Source organism: Onychostruthus taczanowskii, unplaced genomic scaffold, assembly GCF_017590055.1.
Source record: "Onychostruthus taczanowskii isolate IOZ18803 unplaced genomic scaffold, ASM1759005v1 scaffold201, whole genome shotgun sequence".
Classification (NCBI taxonomy): domain Eukaryota; kingdom Metazoa; phylum Chordata; class Aves; order Passeriformes; family Passeridae; genus Onychostruthus; species Onychostruthus taczanowskii.
Window position 1 is genome coordinate 224,420 of NW_024499252.1, and position 15,510 is coordinate 239,929.

Consider the following 15,510-nt stretch of genomic DNA (forward strand, 5'->3'; position numbering starts at 1 on the left):
AGCCTGGGTTACACATTTACAGTAAATAACCCACGTGGCTTTCAGAAGAGGGAGCAGAAACTTTCAAACTAAGCCACGGTGGACCATCTGTTCTCTGTGATTGTTTGCTCACAGAGGAAATGGGTGGGAATCCTGAGGCAAGAGGTTTCCACTATAAAAAATATTCCCTTGGATAAGATCTAGGTCTGAGTCTGCCTGGATTTGTGGCCTTGCCACCATGCATCTGGTCACTTGGGGTTTCCTACCTCATAAGCATCTTTGAGACAAGTCCAGTAGGTGTGAGCATTGCACTGCTTCAGGCTGTGTGAGACTGCTATTATTTCATTTACTCTCTCTTTTCTTTGTTTTTATTTCCCATTTCCAGCCTGGCTGGGAGGAAAGAATACACCTGGATGGAAGAACATTTTATATAGACCATAGTAAGTAAGCACTCAGGTACTAGAGCAAATAGACAAAGGGAGGTACTAAGTATTGAAGTGAAAGCTTTGTGATTTTACTCTTCATTTAGGAAGCCAGGTGTTGATATGTGGAGACATTGATACCAGAGACTTAGTGCCCTCCTACGGTACTGTACATTCACTGGAAGCTTGCTTTAATTGGCTCATCAAGCTTTGTCCCTCTCTGACTTGTGAAGCATTAACATTTCCTCTCTGTGGTTTATTTTGTTCTTGTTGATATTTTGGATTTGTTGTTGTTGTTGTTGATGATCCCATGGCTTATTTGCACTTAATAAATTAAAATACAAACTAGGAATAGAAAATAAGATGAGAAAAGATCCTGTAGCCACAGCTCCACATATAGGCAGTGGAGCAATTAGCATTGAGAAGTACTTTCTTCTGCTTTCAGGTCTGTGGCAGTGCTGATTCTGATCTTATTTCCTATTTAGAGCATGTGAAACTGCACCAGCCCATTAATATTCTCCAGTTCTGTTAGTGGAGTTTTAGTGTAAGTGATGTTTCTTTGTAGATTTGTCTTCCTAGAGCATCTCAGAACTGCTGTGTGAGTTTTGTTGGTGTTTGGAAACAAAGCAGCCCACAAAGGCTGGGCTGGGTCTTCTTATAATAAGACATTTCTTCTCAGCCATAGCTAACTCTCATAACCATCACAGGAGCGTGCACAGAGAGTTAAAACCTAACCTTACCCATGTTTGAAAGAATTAGGTTTGTCCCTCAGTATCACTGACTCCCACGCTCATCCTTAGAGATGACAGTATTAAGTCATCATTAAAAGACTGCCTTTAAAGTAAGAGCAGCTTTGAAATGGTATAAATACTTTTAACTAAACATTAGAAGTAATACACTTGTCAAGCACCCGATGAACCTCTTCCAAACTTTGGTACAGAGTTATTATCCTTCATCCTTTCTGTAATTGTTTTTCCCAACAGAGATCTGGAAATATAACTATGGCCAATGATTCTAAACTGCTGCCACGAAGGAGTCACAGGATAAAGCTGTGCCATTTAAAACACCCGTGTAACTGCTGAGCCTTCCAATCTCTCTTAAAAACTCTTCAATTTTTCAGTCTCCTAAAGCTATTTGAGCACGTGTTAGTCCCTAAAATGGAATGTTGAAGTCATATATTAATTAGAATTCCTCAAAGAATTTGTAACTGTTAGGACGCAAAATTTATGTGCATCTGAATTCTCCCTCTAGTCTCTTTTGATCCGAGTGGATTTAATTTCTTATATAGCATTTTTCCCCAAAGTTTAGGAAGCTTTGGAAGCTTTTGGTAATGCTGCCTGTTTCCAGCAGATGTCCCTTTGGTCCCAGCCTGAGCACTGCTGTGGTGGCTGGGCTGGGGGGCCTGGAGGGCCAGGGGCTGTGCCACTGCCAGGACACAAAACCAGCAGGACAAGTCTGACAGAGTCAGCTGCTGGTCACGTCCTGTTCCCTGCTATGTTTTGTACCTCTGCTGCATGGTCCTCCAGTGCTCTTTGTCCTATTTTTGAAATGTTTTTTCTCATCCCTGGAAGAAACTGCCAAAGTCCCCTGCAGCCAGCACAGCCCCTCTGCTGTGCACAGGGACCAGGAGCACTGAGCACTGAATGCAGCACACTGGTGTGACAGTGAGCCCCTTTCCCTGCTCTCTGGGCCCTTACCTTCCATGGACACACTGGTTCCCTGTTCCCTGCACTCTGCTGCTATTCCTGGAGCCTCCCAGGCACGTGCTGTCTACCTGCTGGAAGGGATCAGAAGGGAGAGCAACCATTCTGCAGCCGTTTTGTGAACCAGTGATTCACGGGCAGGGAGGATAGATACATTGAATGGGCTCCCCTCAAAGTCTGTCCACATCCACCTGCACACGGTGATATTCACAATGTGCATCAGTGATTTACACAAGGAATTAGGGGGAACCACTCCTTAGCTCAGCAGGAGAGGGGAGAGGGGATCACTGGAATGGGATGGGAAGGCAGAGTGAGTCTGGCAAATGGCCACTGCAGTGTGCAGGAAGGGGCTGTGCAAGGAGAATGGCAAAGTGTTACTCAGAATGGGAGTAATCAGCAGAATTTGGGTTGAAAAGGGCATGAAAAATACCATCACCTGGTCATGAGCTATCTCACCCTGTGACAGGAGTGCCTAAATCCAACCTGGAGTGACCCTTCTGATGCCATCAGCACTAGCAATGTCTGGCTGTGACAGTTCTGTATCTGGCAGGGGGTCCCAAAATTCAGGGAAACAGCGGCCCCATTGGAAAGACAGGGAGAAGAGGGAATCCTCCAAGGCCTGAGAGCCTGGTTTATCACAGAGAACTGTATTGGTAGGAAGATTGAAATTTCTAAAATTTTTGAAAATGTGGAGACTTTTGAAAAAGTTCTTCAAAAAGAATGAGTTTGTTATCCATGTCCACTTGGGATAGGACAGAGAATCCTGAGCTACAGTTCCAGGTGAAGTGGTTCATGCCAGAGCCTTGTAGCCCTGGAACACCATTTTTATCTGGAGTCCCTGTAAGAGTCTGAAAAGAAAGTTAGACTGAGATTCATTGGTGTCATTGCACACCCTGAAGCACAGAGAGCAAAGAGCTGACACACTGTCAGTCATTTCCACTTGTGTTGCCTCTGATTCCACAGAAAACTGGCACTGTGGTTTGTGGCTGCTGGTGTCAAGAAGGTGACCACAGAACTCTGTAGAAGGGAATGCCAGTGTAGGGGTTGAAAAAGGAAAGGGTTGGACTGGGTGTCCACCTTGGCAGCAACTCTGCTCCATGCATCTCTGGGGTCTCTGGAGCTCAGCATTCCCATCAGTGATAAATAGCTTTAATGTGTGAAGGGAAATAAAACAGTATTTTACTATTTAATTAACTGATAGATCAAATGTCTTGAAATGTGCTTGCAATCATTTAGAATTTTCTCCAGTTAACATATGCTCAGTGACACCTTTCAGATCCCACTCCCTCTTAAACCAGCTTGGGATGCAAACTTACAGGGCTTTTCCAGTTCTAGAGACATGGAAAATGCCATCTTGATTGCTGACCCCCAGTTCCTAACCCAGAGCAGTGTCTGTAACAAACAGAGGGATGGCAGGCCAAGGGTGATCAACACCTTGCCATTGCAGGTGGCACCTGGGATGGGGTTTGGAGCATTGTCTTATTGTTGCAACACCATTGTTTTGTTGTGATTCTGTCGTGTTCAGAATCTTGGGAGGAGCAGCTGTCTGGAGGCAGGGAAGGGGAGTCCCACCATGGTCCTGTAGAACCTTTCCTGTCATCCTCCTGGTGCTCTTCAAAGCTGTAGAAAGATGGAAAGAGCTGTTGTGCCACTGCCAGCATCTCCGTTGGTCATAACTGGGTGATTTGCTTGCACCAAAACAGGACAGTTCTGCCTCCCTTTGCCTTCTCATTAAATCAGAGCCTAGGAAAAATGTTATTCCCTCCAAATTTACAAGTATGATACTTCAGCTGTCTAGGCACAATTTCCAAACAGTAACCTAGGGTGTCACTGCCAAAAGGTCTGGGTTCTTTTACCTGTCAGGCTGTGTATCTCCAATCCCAGCCCATGTTCAAAGGAACATGTTCACTCGCTCCTGTAGATGTTGCCATCAAAGCAGTGCAAGTTCCCTGGGCTCTGGGGTAGTTGTGTGTTTTTGAGTGAATGTTTTCAACTAAACAGTGTGTTGGAGCTGGGGAGGGTGGGGACACACAAGCCTTTGCTAACCCTGACAGACCTGAGCAGTGCTAGGGAGAAAAGAACAACAGAAATTCAGTGTGGTACCAGAGAAGTTATTGGATCATTTCTTTTGTTATTTGCAGATAATAAAATTACCCAGTGGGAAGACCCCAGGCTGCAGAACCCAGCCATCACGGGCCCAGTAAGTACTGCTGTGGGATCTTCATGAAATGCTCTGCCAGTCCACATCCTAAGTCAGCAACAGCTGGGAATGTCACACCAAGTTCTGGGCTGTCTCCCAGACTGTCCAGGGTTTGGGGATGGTTCTGGAGAAGTGCTCCTGTTTACCCATTACCTGGGTCACTACTGACAGTAGCATTCACACCGTTCTGTTTATTTTGGAATCTCTAGGCAATGAAAAGCTCTTCACACTTGAGAGGAGACAGGTGGGCCTATGTAGATTCAAAGTGGGGAAAAAAGGCAAAAAATGGGTCTGTCAGTTTAAGAGACATAAAGCTTCCTGTGGATAAACAGAGGTTTGAGAATATCAGCCTTAGAAAAAAATAAACACTGCCTTTTACTTCAGTGTCAAATTTTTAAAATATCAAAGAGTGATTCTTTGACTTTTTCTGCTGGGTTATGCCATTTTATGCCATTTTTTGGTATTCTGAGTGATCAGACTTCCAATCCCAAGATGTTTTCTGGTGCCAGGAGTACGTTTTCATTCTGCATAAGTCCTTGGGACCTTTAAGAGTTTCAGTACATAGCAGATGAGCCTGCTGCACAGTTAAATGCCAATTGCTTAGTAATGATATCAGTAATAGTCACTTTTTGACCATAGTTCCTTTGGGAGGGATTTACTTATTTATCAGGCATTTAAAACTGGAGACCCTCACACACGGCACTGTGCAAATTGCTAACAGGCCTCTCTCCAGAAATGCTGAGCATAAATGAGAGAGACTATTTGAGAAAGTTTGTTTGAAGGAAATTAAATTATCGTGGTCTCCTCAAGCGACTGACAACCGTTTGTTGGTTTTAAGGGAAAGCAGGAGCTAATCAATTTCAGAGCAGCACTAAGGATTCATCTGAACGCTTTCAATAATATTTCTGATGCCATGACAAACAGATTTACTTAAATTGCATTTCACATAGTGTTTAAGTAAAGGAAACACACAGAAATATTTAATGGCTGTAGTAAAATCATATTATCATCAGTAAATGATCAGAGTAAAGCGATGCCATTTTGTGACAGCTCTCCTGGCTGCTGTCCCTGTGGGTGGGCTCAGGGGAGCCCATAGCACAGCGTGTGGGTGGCAGGGCTGTAACCCCTTTAAATGCTGTGGGCTGTCAAGCTGCTGAGTGGCAGGAATGACGTGTCCCCACCGCTCCCCACAGGCAGTGCCGTACTCCAGGGAGTTCAAGCAGAAGTACGACTATTTCCGCAAGAAGTTAAAGAAACCTGTGAGTAGAACGGGCTCGGGGGCTGCGGGGCACGCCTGCCTGCTTACTCCATCGTGCTGCTCACGAAGGGCTCAAGCAGTGACCAAAACACAAAGCATAGTTTGATTTTCATGGGTTTCTCAACAAAAGGCTTGAAATATTTAATGGCTGTAGTGAAGTCATATTATCATCAGTAAATGATCAGAGTAAAGCGATGCCATTTTGTGACAGCTCTCCTGGCTGCTGTCCCTGTGGGTGGGCTCAGGGGAGCCCATAGCACAGCGTGTGGGTGGCAGGGCTGTAACCCCTTTAAATGCTGTGGGCTGTCAAGCTGCTGAGTGGCAGGAATGACGTGTCCCCACCGCTCCCCACAGGCAGTGCCGTACTCCAGGGAGTTCAAGCAGAAGTACGACTATTTCCGCAAGAAGTTAAAGAAACCTGTGAGTAGAACGGGCTCGGGGGCTGCGGGGCACACCTGCCTGCTTACTCCATCGTGCTGCTCACGAAGGGCTCAAGCAGTGACCAAAACACAAAGCATAGTTTGATTTTCATGGGTTTCTCAACAAAAGGCTTTTCTAAGTCTTCAAGACTCGTATTTTTCTAGATAAATGCAAATGCCTTTAAAATAGAGCACAGTCAGTCTTTCTCCTTTGTTGTTTGGTTTGTTTGATACTTTTCTTGTAATTTTCATCAAATATTTAGCATAGAAGTCTGCAGCACTGTTCTGGAACTGGCCCAGTTTCCCCCATGCTCTCAGCCTGTGGACAGGAGAGCACTGGGAAATAAAAACACGGGGTACTGGAACACCAGGTTCTGAGCTGTCACCGAGCCCTTACCAACCTGTCATTTGCCCAAAGACTTATTTCTTGAGACTAACAAGGATAATCTAATCTTCTTTCACACAGGCTGACATACCCAACAGATTTGAGATGAAATTACACAGAAATAACATTTTTGAGGAGTCCTACAGAAGAATCATGTCTGTGAAGAGACCTGATGTACTAAAAGCCAGGCTCTGGATTGAATTTGAGTCAGAAAAAGGACTTGACTACGGAGGTGTGGCCAGAGAATGGTTTTTTCTCTTGTCCAAGGAGATGTTTAACCCTTACTATGGTCTCTTTGAATACTCAGCAACGTAAGTGTCCATTAAATATTTGTATTCTCAAGGGATGTACATTACATTTTGCATAAGAGGCAAAGTTGCTCTGGGCAGAAGTAGCTCCTCCTTTCTGGGGTGCCCTGGGCAGCCACACTGCCCTGTTCCTGCTGCCCTTCAGAGAGCCTCTGGAATTCTCCTTGAGAACCCAGAAAACATTTCCATTGCCCAGACAATATCCAGGGCAGCAAAAGTGCAGTTTTTGAGGCCAGTAATGGTGAAGGGTCACAGAAAAGCCCCTTTCCTCTGGTGCCCAGAGTTGCAGCGCTGCTGTAGCGCAAGCTGGGCACGCAGCTGCTCGTTCACACAGCAGGAGCTCCCCAGCAGTGGCCTCCCAGAGCTGTAACATGGGGGCTGCCCAGCTTTACAACCTTGGAGCAGTCTGTTAGTGCAAGGGGAGAGGGCAGCTCTTGCTCACAGTGGGTTTGGTTTGCTGCTGGGTCAGCCCTCAGTGGCTCCTTGGTGGGACAGACTGGAAAGGACTCGGACTCAGCCGAAGGGACATGCCCCTAGGCACAAGTTATTTATTAACGTATCTGAGTGTGTGCTTATTTAAAGACTCGGTTCTTTAGCTATTTTTTTTCTTTCCCCAAAAAAGGGACAACTATACACTTCAGATTAATCCTAATTCAGGTCTCTGTAACGAAGACCATCTGTCGTACTTCACGTTCATCGGCCGGGTGGCCGGCCTGGCTGTGTACCACGGGAAGCTGCTGGACGGTGAGTGCTGCTCCTGCTCTGCTGCCTTTGGGCAGGGGCAGTCTGGGGCTGGCACTGCTGAGACTCACATGATGATTCACAAAATTACAGTGGCTTACTCAACGAGTGGGTTGCATACAAAGTTTTGCTCCTTTCTCTGCTCAAGTTAAAACTCTAGAGCCACTGTCCCTCGAGGAGAAGCACGGAATTTGTATCGGTCATTTCCGTGCAAACCTGCAGCCAAACTAGGGGCGTCAACTGCGGCATATTTTGATATGTAAAATTATTGCTGAAGGATTTGATTACAATTTCTGCTGCATTTTGAAACCTCACACTAGGCAGACGTTACTGATCAGATTTTCCTGAGCCCTGGTGCAGAAGAGGAAGCAGAGGAATCCTGAGCAGAGGAAGCTCAGCAGCCTGGTTTTCAGGCAACTCCTTGGAGAGAGGAGCGGTGATTTTAAATGGGATAGTGTGTCCTGAGCTCAATTCCCCAGCTCTCTCTGCCATTAGTGTTAGGGTGGTTAGTGGATAATTGTAGAAACTGAAAAATTGGACTTTCTGTGCCTCGGTAAACCTGAGCTGCTGTGATGCTGATGCTGTTGCAGTTGCAGGACTGTTACAGTCAGGAGGTAACAGGAAATGCCAGGGGTGGTGCCCTCAAGCAGTCATACCTTTATGGAATGTGCAGGCGCAGAGCAGGGCACGTAATGCTCTCCTCTCTCTTGCAGGCTTCTTCATCAGACCGTTCTACAAGATGATGCTGGGGAAGCCCATAACGCTGAAGGACATGGAATCAGTGGTAAGACCCCACTGAACCCGTGCCAGGGCTCACAGGCCCCTGGGTTTCTACAACTCTGCACTAATTGCCCATTTTCAAACTGCCTAATTGTGATCTGCCCTAGGACAGCGAATACTACAACTCTCTGAAGTGGATCCTGGAAAATGACCCTACAGAGCTGGATCTCATGTTTTGCATAGACGAGGAAAACTTTGGACAGGTACGTAAAGTTTATTTACATCTTAGAACTGGTACCAACAAGTACCTCAGTCCTGAGCAGAGTCTCGTGGTGAGGGATGCACTGGTCAGCCTCCACCTCGCTGTGTTCCCAGCGGGGACAGGGGGTGCCACATCCCTGTCAGGGAGCCACAACAGCTCTGGGACAAGCTGCATGTGCAGCTGAGTAAAACACTTGGAGGAATAAAGGTGTCCCACAGTCCAGCTGGGACGTGGTGCCAGCCCAGGGACTGCCTGGCTTTCTGAGGCTGAAGGTGTCCTCAGAGGGGAGCAGCACAGTGACACCAGGGAGGCCCTTTCTGTCGTGCCTGTCACAGCAGCTGCTGCCACAACGGGGGAAGCTGCCAGCTTTAAAAGGGTCACAGGCAGTGGGTAACTTTGGCCATTTCAAATGAAAATGTTGTAGACATTAAAATTAATTAATTTGCTTAGAGGCTTTTATGACCTTTTTTGGTGTCATCACTTTGTTTACTTCTGAGACCTAGGTCCTGGCTCCAGGTACAACTGGACCTGGGGACTATAGGGCCTTTTATAAAAACTTACTTCAGCAGTTCAAACTATGCACTCAATGCCCTGTCAAAAACATTCTGATCCACTTTCCAGTGCGTACTGCCTTTTTCCTGAAGCATAATCCACAAGGTTATGGATTACATGGAGAACTAGGGAGAGTATTGAAGCCACAGAACACAGAGGTTTTGTAATATACTGATTGGCTTTGGCAATTTCAATAGGTGATTTAGCTTCTTTTATTATAAAAGCTATTATAATTTTGTATATGTAAAGTACGTACTTAGTGGTTATATTTGGTGTAAATATATCATTTTATTATTATAAATAATAGTTATAATAAAATTATTAGTAAATAGTCAGCATCTGCCAGTTTGCTCTTCTGTCAGCACAAGTTTGTTCAAAAGTGTAAATCAATTTACTAATGATTTCCTGATGCTGCTTGTAAAATGCTGCTCAGGGAGAGCGGGTCCTGGAGTGGGTTCCCAGATGTCCTCAAATAACCAGAGGTTTTTTGGTCTCCTGAAATACAGACATATCAAGTGGACCTGAAGCCCAACGGGTCCGAAATCATGGTAACGAATGAAAACAAGCGGGAATACATTGAGTAAGTAGCATTATGGGATGTGCCTGGGGGTAAGAAGGAGCAGTTGTACTTACAATTGACCCTGCTGCAATTCCTGTCGTTTGTACTGCACAAGAGCATCAGGGATCGCTGGGAAAAAAAAAAAAAAAAAATTCCTGTCGTTTGTACTGCACGGAGAGCATCAGGGATCGCTGGGGAAAAAAAAAAATCTTACTGTTATCATTGGTTATATCCAGTCAGACATAAGAACAAAGAGGAAATTAAGTTACATGCTTTGTTCTCCTGACATTCCCCCCCATGGAAAAGTGCATCTCCAACATCTGGCTCGAGTTCAGATGAGCCAGAAGGTGCTGTCCAGCCTGACCCTCATCCCCCTGTCCTCCTCTGCCAGTCACAGACCAGAGCCAGGATTCCAGTGCCAGCATCCCTACCAAAAATTGGCCAAATCTGAAACTAGGTTTTATTTTCAGCTTTCTCAGTTCTTTCACCTACCAGGATGTCAAATGCTAAATTCACTTATATCTGCTGGCATTTTAAATCAGGGCCTTTTCCAAGGTGAAAGACATTAAAATTGATACATTCATGCAAATTGGGAATTCATTTCCAGTGCCTGGACCTGGACCAATTAATTCCATACCTGGAACTGATTTTTTTATGCCTGCACCTGTGAGGTGTTTGTGCTGTGGGTGACTGGTACTGAAAGCGAGGTGTCCCTTTGATGCTGCAGTTTATTTCTTTATTTATAGGTGAGATGCTGTCCTGACAGCTCTCCTCAGGGCTTGCAGACTTTGTTGGGAATTTTTAATTACTCAGTGCTCTGGAAGAATAAAATGTCTGCTCACGTAGGTACCTACAGGAGCAAAAATATTCCCACTGTGATTTGGTCACAGTCATTGGGGTTTTTGGTTTGTTTCTTCAAAATTCCATCAGTCACAAGCCAATAAATTTCACAACTGGTGAAAGCTGCTTAGTTACCTGAAGCTGCTGAAGTTTAAATGACAAACTGAAAACACTTGGAGTTGCTGAAACCTCTGAGCACTTGGCTAAGACCTGCTAACGAGTTTGTTTTTCTGATGGGGTTTTGTTTCTTTCTGCAGCCTGGTCATCCAGTGGCGGTTTGTCAACAGAGTGCAGAAACAAATGAATGCCTTTCTGGAGGTGAGGCTCTTCAGCTCCTTTCTTTCACAAAAGTAGGGATTTTTTTCTAACACACATTTCTTACCCACTGGTGTCTGTGTAAAGGGAGCAGGGAGCTCGGCAGGGAATGCAAATAGAATACTTATGTTTATGGTTTTTCAGTTTTATCTTTTGTAAGAATGTATCATCTTTCCCTTATGAGAATAAAGTCATTCTCTTTCAAGTTTAATTATTTGAGCTTGTAGTAATTTGGTCATTGACGTTTTCAATAAGGATTTATGTGGGATGAGAGTTTTACCTTTGCTCTTTTTCTTTTTAGGGATTCACAGAACTGCTTCCTATTGATCTGATTAAAATTTTTGATGAAAATGAGCTGGAGGTGAGTCAATCTGGTGCCCCAAGCTGACAGTTCTCTGACAGATGCTCCATGTTCTGGGCTCTTCAGTCATCCATCCCTCTCCCTAAGGGAATGTGCAGACACAGTGCCTTGCTCAGAGTTGGAAATTAGATGTTTCTTCCTAATGAATAAATCTATTCGTGACATGCGAAGAACTGCACTCAGGGAGGTGCTTGGGGGTGTGCCTCTGAAAGCAGCTTAGTGGCTAAGTGCCATCCTGCCTCTGCCAGTCACATTTGAGCCAAACACATGGCTGTCACATCGTGGCAGTGTGCAGCCATCCTCCAGTAACTGGAATAGTCTGTGGGGAAGCTCTGACTGCCCTGGGTGTGCATTAATGACTGAAGGTCAGAGCCCTGAGGGGCAGTGACACCTTGCACCCCAGGAGTGCAGGGAAGCACACACTCATTCACATCCCACCCTTCTCTTTCCCTGCAGTTACTGATGTGTGGCCTTGGCGATGTCGATGTCAACGACTGGAGACAACACACCATCTACAAAAATGGTTACTGCCCAAATCATCCCGTTATCCAGTGGTTCTGGAAGGTAAGGCTGGCACCACCTCTGACTGCTCCTGGAAGTGGAAGTTATTGCCCTTTTTTGCAATCATTTTTCTTCGAGAAAACTGCTAAGAATGGGGGGGTGTTGTGCTGGGGGGCAGGACCTGCTCCCACCTCGCTCAGGCGAGGGCGGGTGTAGCTCTTGCTGGAGCAGACAATCCATTGTGTCCTGGGTTGGCTCATACAGAAGGTGACTCGTGCTGGCTTTGGGCTGCTCCTGGGGCCCATCCAAGGCAGGGTGGTGTGTCCATGGTGTCCCTTTGCCCACAGGCTGTTCTGCTGATGGATGCTGAGAAGCGGATCCGGCTCCTGCAGTTTGTGACCGGGACGTCACGTGTGCCTATGAACGGATTTGCTGAACTTTACGGTGAGCTGCTCTGAGCCTCTGGCCTGCACGTGGCACTCAGCTCTCAGTGTTATCTCTGAGCTCACTTCTGGGCATTAGGCAGCTCTGAAACCCACTCACTGGGCCTGGAAAGAAAGAACCACGTTCATGTTGCTTTAATGTACCTGTTACAGGTGAAGAATCCAGCCCACAGCTGATGCCAGCATTTCAAGTTTAAAATAATGCTGAAGCAGTCTCTGTAGCAATTTCTGTTTCATATGGTTTTCATTTTCATCCAGGTTCAAATGGTCCTCAACTGTTTACAATAGAGCAGTGGGGAAGTCCTGATAAGCTGCCCCGGGCTCACACCTGGTAAGTCACCAAAGCATAAATTCCAGAGCTGCTCCTGCCTGAAGGGCCACGCTGCTGATCATGCTCAGCTCAGCATCCAACAGCTTTTGATCCTGTGGGTCCCCAGTGCCTTCACAAACTGGGAAACTGAAGGATATTCTTTCATTTCCCACATCCTAGTAAGTGGATGTAATTAACTACAGCAAGTCAGACATTACCAAACAGCCATAGAAAGCCCTTAAATCATTGGAGAACTCAAAACAAATGTAAGATTATAAGATAATTTAACCCTAGTTTATAGATTTTGCAAACATTAAAGCATCCAGTACAAATTTGTCTTGCTCTGTTACATTTCAGGAATGTGGCTTTTTAAAGAAAAATGGTGCTGAATTGGAAAACTATTTTATAGAGTGTCAGTACAGACTTGGGGATCTTTCTGTGAACTAATAATTCTATAGAATAATGAGCTTTTATTTAAAAAAAAAAAAACAACCTGAAAACAAAAGCACAAAACCTACCAAACACAATCAACAATACTACCCTGAACACACTCCAAAATCAACCCATCCTCTTTGGGTTCCAGTTCTCTGCTAACTTATACCTTTGGAAGATTTTCTCTTGGATGTTTAATCTTTTTTCCCTCCAGAGAGCAAGGGATGTGTCCTCTAAATCCAGAATATCTTTGCTGAGCTTTAAGAAATCAGTCCTTTAACAAAGATTGCTTTCCATCGTCTAAATACAGTGAAGGGCTTTCTGTTGGCTTTTTCCCTCTCCGAAGTGATTCTTACCAAATTCCTGCTTCCAGCTTTCCAGAGGAAGGCAGCACACAGTTACTGGAGAGCTCACCCAGGCAGGTGTGAGGCATGCAGGGAACACTGTGGACCACAGGCCGCATCCTTAATCAAGACTCCTAATTATTTCATCTTTTCTAGGAGTCTGTTTTGCATGGATTATTTGAGTGACTCTTTCCTTGTCCCTTCCAGCTTTAACCGCCTAGACTTACCTCTGTACGAATCTTTCGAGGACCTGCGGGAGAAGCTCCTCATGGCCGTGGAGAACGCCCAAGGGTTTGAAGGGGTGGATTAACTTTGCAGCACCCATTCCCTCTCCAAGCACGTTCTGCTGGCTTTGGCACCTGCCCGAGGGACTCGGAGGGCTTGTGGCATGGCAGCTGCCCGGTGCTGGGCTCTGGAGCAGCCCCCGGCAGGGTCCCCGAGGCTGGGACTGTCACCTGGGGTGGCCTTGCTGATGTTCCCGCACCAGTTGCGAACTGATCACGTTTCAGCAGGACTTACTCTATTTATGTTGTGCCTCTGTAGGCAAAGCCCTTAATAAATATTTTACACAATTTTTAATGGCAATGAACGGAATTAATCATTTTACAGGTATAGTATTACAACTCATGTTTACTTCTTAATTGATTTAAACATTTTCAGATTTTATTTCATTACAATTAAATATCATATACTTGGAAAAATGAGCATTTTTCTTAATTTCATACCAGACTTTTTTTTTTTTTTTTCAAAGTACGTTGAGCCTTGTGTTCCTAAACCAGGAGAGCAGGAGAAAGCTGTTGGAAGCTTTCTCTCCACAGGCTGTCTCTCAAAAGCCACTCTCTTCATTAAGCACATCACTGTTGTTCTGTATCCAGAAGTATGGGCTGGATGTTGCATTTTTGTACAAGTGCTAGAACAGTGTCAAGGCACAGCAGAGCCCTGACACAGCATGTCCAGATCTCTGTTCTAGATCTCTGAAACTGCCTCCTTACTGCCGAGCTGTACATGTGCTACGAAGCATCTGGGCAGGGCTGGCATTTAGCCTTTGAGGAGAACGTGCTGAGCCCTGTCATTCTCTCTGTACAGTGATTTGTTTTCCACCCTTTCTGCATTCCTGTTTGCAATGGAGGCATTCCAAATGAAATCTGGCGCTCTGGAACACAGCTCTGTTCTGGCTCCTGTTTGTGTGCACTTACTAATGAACCTGATTAACGCTGGGGTTGTTCATTTCTAACAGCACCGACTCTGAAGGCACTTTCTGTACCACCGGGAAGGCAGACCTGGTTTGAGCATAAAGTTAATGGGATTTTACTCCTTCCCACTACACGTGTCCTTCTGTGGTGAATTTGGCTGCTGCTGTGGAAGAGAAAACCCCACCAGCTCTAGACCGGAGCCTGCAGACGTGTTCCTCAGTAATTGTTTCTGTGATTTCTTTTTTACTTACAAAGATTTATTTAATATACACTGCTATCTAATCCATTTTGTTACCTGTGACATGTTGCATGCCTAATCTATAATGTCTGAGTTGCATCTGTTTTCTGGCAGATTAAAGGTGACAGATTTGTGCTTGCCCCAGTGCAGTGACATGGTGACAGCACTGCTGGAGCAGCTCTGCCCCAGCCTGCTCCCCAGCATCCAAGCAAGATGACACCACTTACCAAAACAAACTTGCACCTCACCGCCCTAGCCTTACCTGTGTGTCCAGCCAGACTGCAGAGCCTAGGACACAGGATCACCCAGCTGGGAAGAAGCCTCACTGCCAGTAGCATTCAGCAGTTACGGTCCCAATCCTGAGGAAGATTAGGGCAGTACTTGAATGCAGTTCAAGATTCCTTCTCTATTAAATATGCTTCCTGACATTCCTGCCTGACCTTTTCCATCTGAGGAGCGAGTTGGAACGCAAGACAGTGGCTGGCATCAGAGTAGACAGGAATGCTGGACTGCCTGCTTGGCTCAGGGGATAGAAGAGATAAATGCAGGTGTTCCCCCTGAGCCGTACCTTGAGCGCAGCTAACACGGACCCCCGGAGGGTCGCAGGAGGCAGGGCCCGGGTGACGTCGGGGGCGGGGCAGGAGCCGGGCCCGGCCCGAGGTGATTTAATCCCGGGAAATCGCCCGTGGCTCAGCTGCTGACAATGAGCGCGGTGAGAGTAGGAGCTCCTTGGCCCGGCTCACCAGGTGAGTCCTGGGGGCTTCGGCTTCCCCACCTCTTCCCCTTCTTCTCCCTGTGTTCCTCATCTTTGTCCCCGTTCCCTCTGTCCCCCAAAACCTCCCCGCTTCCCTCCCTCACCCCACCTAGCCCTTCCTTCACCCCGTATTCCCCTTTTTTCTCTCCATTTCCCCCCCTTTCCTCCGCCCTCTAAAAACCACCGCTCCTCTACCACTCCTTTCTTCTCCCCGTCCCTCTGCCCCCCAAAACCTCCCTCCCTGCCCGCCTATTCCTCCTTCCTTCTCCCC

General features: G+C 46.1%; 1 protein-coding gene and 1 long non-coding RNA gene across 2 annotated transcripts in view; one reads left to right on the forward strand and one right to left on the reverse strand.

The window, feature by feature from the left end:
• Nucleotides 1–13,630, forward strand: part of NEDD4L (NEDD4 like E3 ubiquitin protein ligase) — an 84,629-nt gene extending 70,999 nt beyond the window's left edge. The window contains exons 19-33 of the mRNA XM_041403830.1: nt 365–419; nt 509–565; nt 4,246–4,304; nt 5,498–5,563; nt 6,448–6,677; nt 7,297–7,418; nt 8,129–8,199; nt 8,303–8,398; nt 9,456–9,529; nt 10,606–10,666; nt 10,965–11,024; nt 11,481–11,588; nt 11,873–11,969; nt 12,227–12,299; nt 13,262–13,630. Of these exons, the coding sequence (XP_041259764.1) occupies nt 365–419; nt 509–565; nt 4,246–4,304; nt 5,498–5,563; nt 6,448–6,677; nt 7,297–7,418; nt 8,129–8,199; nt 8,303–8,398; nt 9,456–9,529; nt 10,606–10,666; nt 10,965–11,024; nt 11,481–11,588; nt 11,873–11,969; nt 12,227–12,299; nt 13,262–13,364 (1,332 nt within the window). The 3' untranslated portion in view covers nt 13,365–13,630. The remainder of the gene's footprint in view (nt 1–364; nt 420–508; nt 566–4,245; nt 4,305–5,497; nt 5,564–6,447; nt 6,678–7,296; nt 7,419–8,128; nt 8,200–8,302; nt 8,399–9,455; nt 9,530–10,605; nt 10,667–10,964; nt 11,025–11,480; nt 11,589–11,872; nt 11,970–12,226; nt 12,300–13,261) is intronic.
• Nucleotides 9,270–11,865, reverse strand: LOC121335559. The gene is made up of 4 exons (XR_005952599.1): nt 11,717–11,865; nt 10,944–11,106; nt 9,583–9,637; nt 9,270–9,444 (listed from the first exon to the last, which is right to left on the reverse strand). It is a non-coding gene; the product is annotated as an uncharacterized LOC121335559 (long non-coding RNA).
• Nucleotides 13,631–15,510: the final 1,880 nt, after the last annotated feature.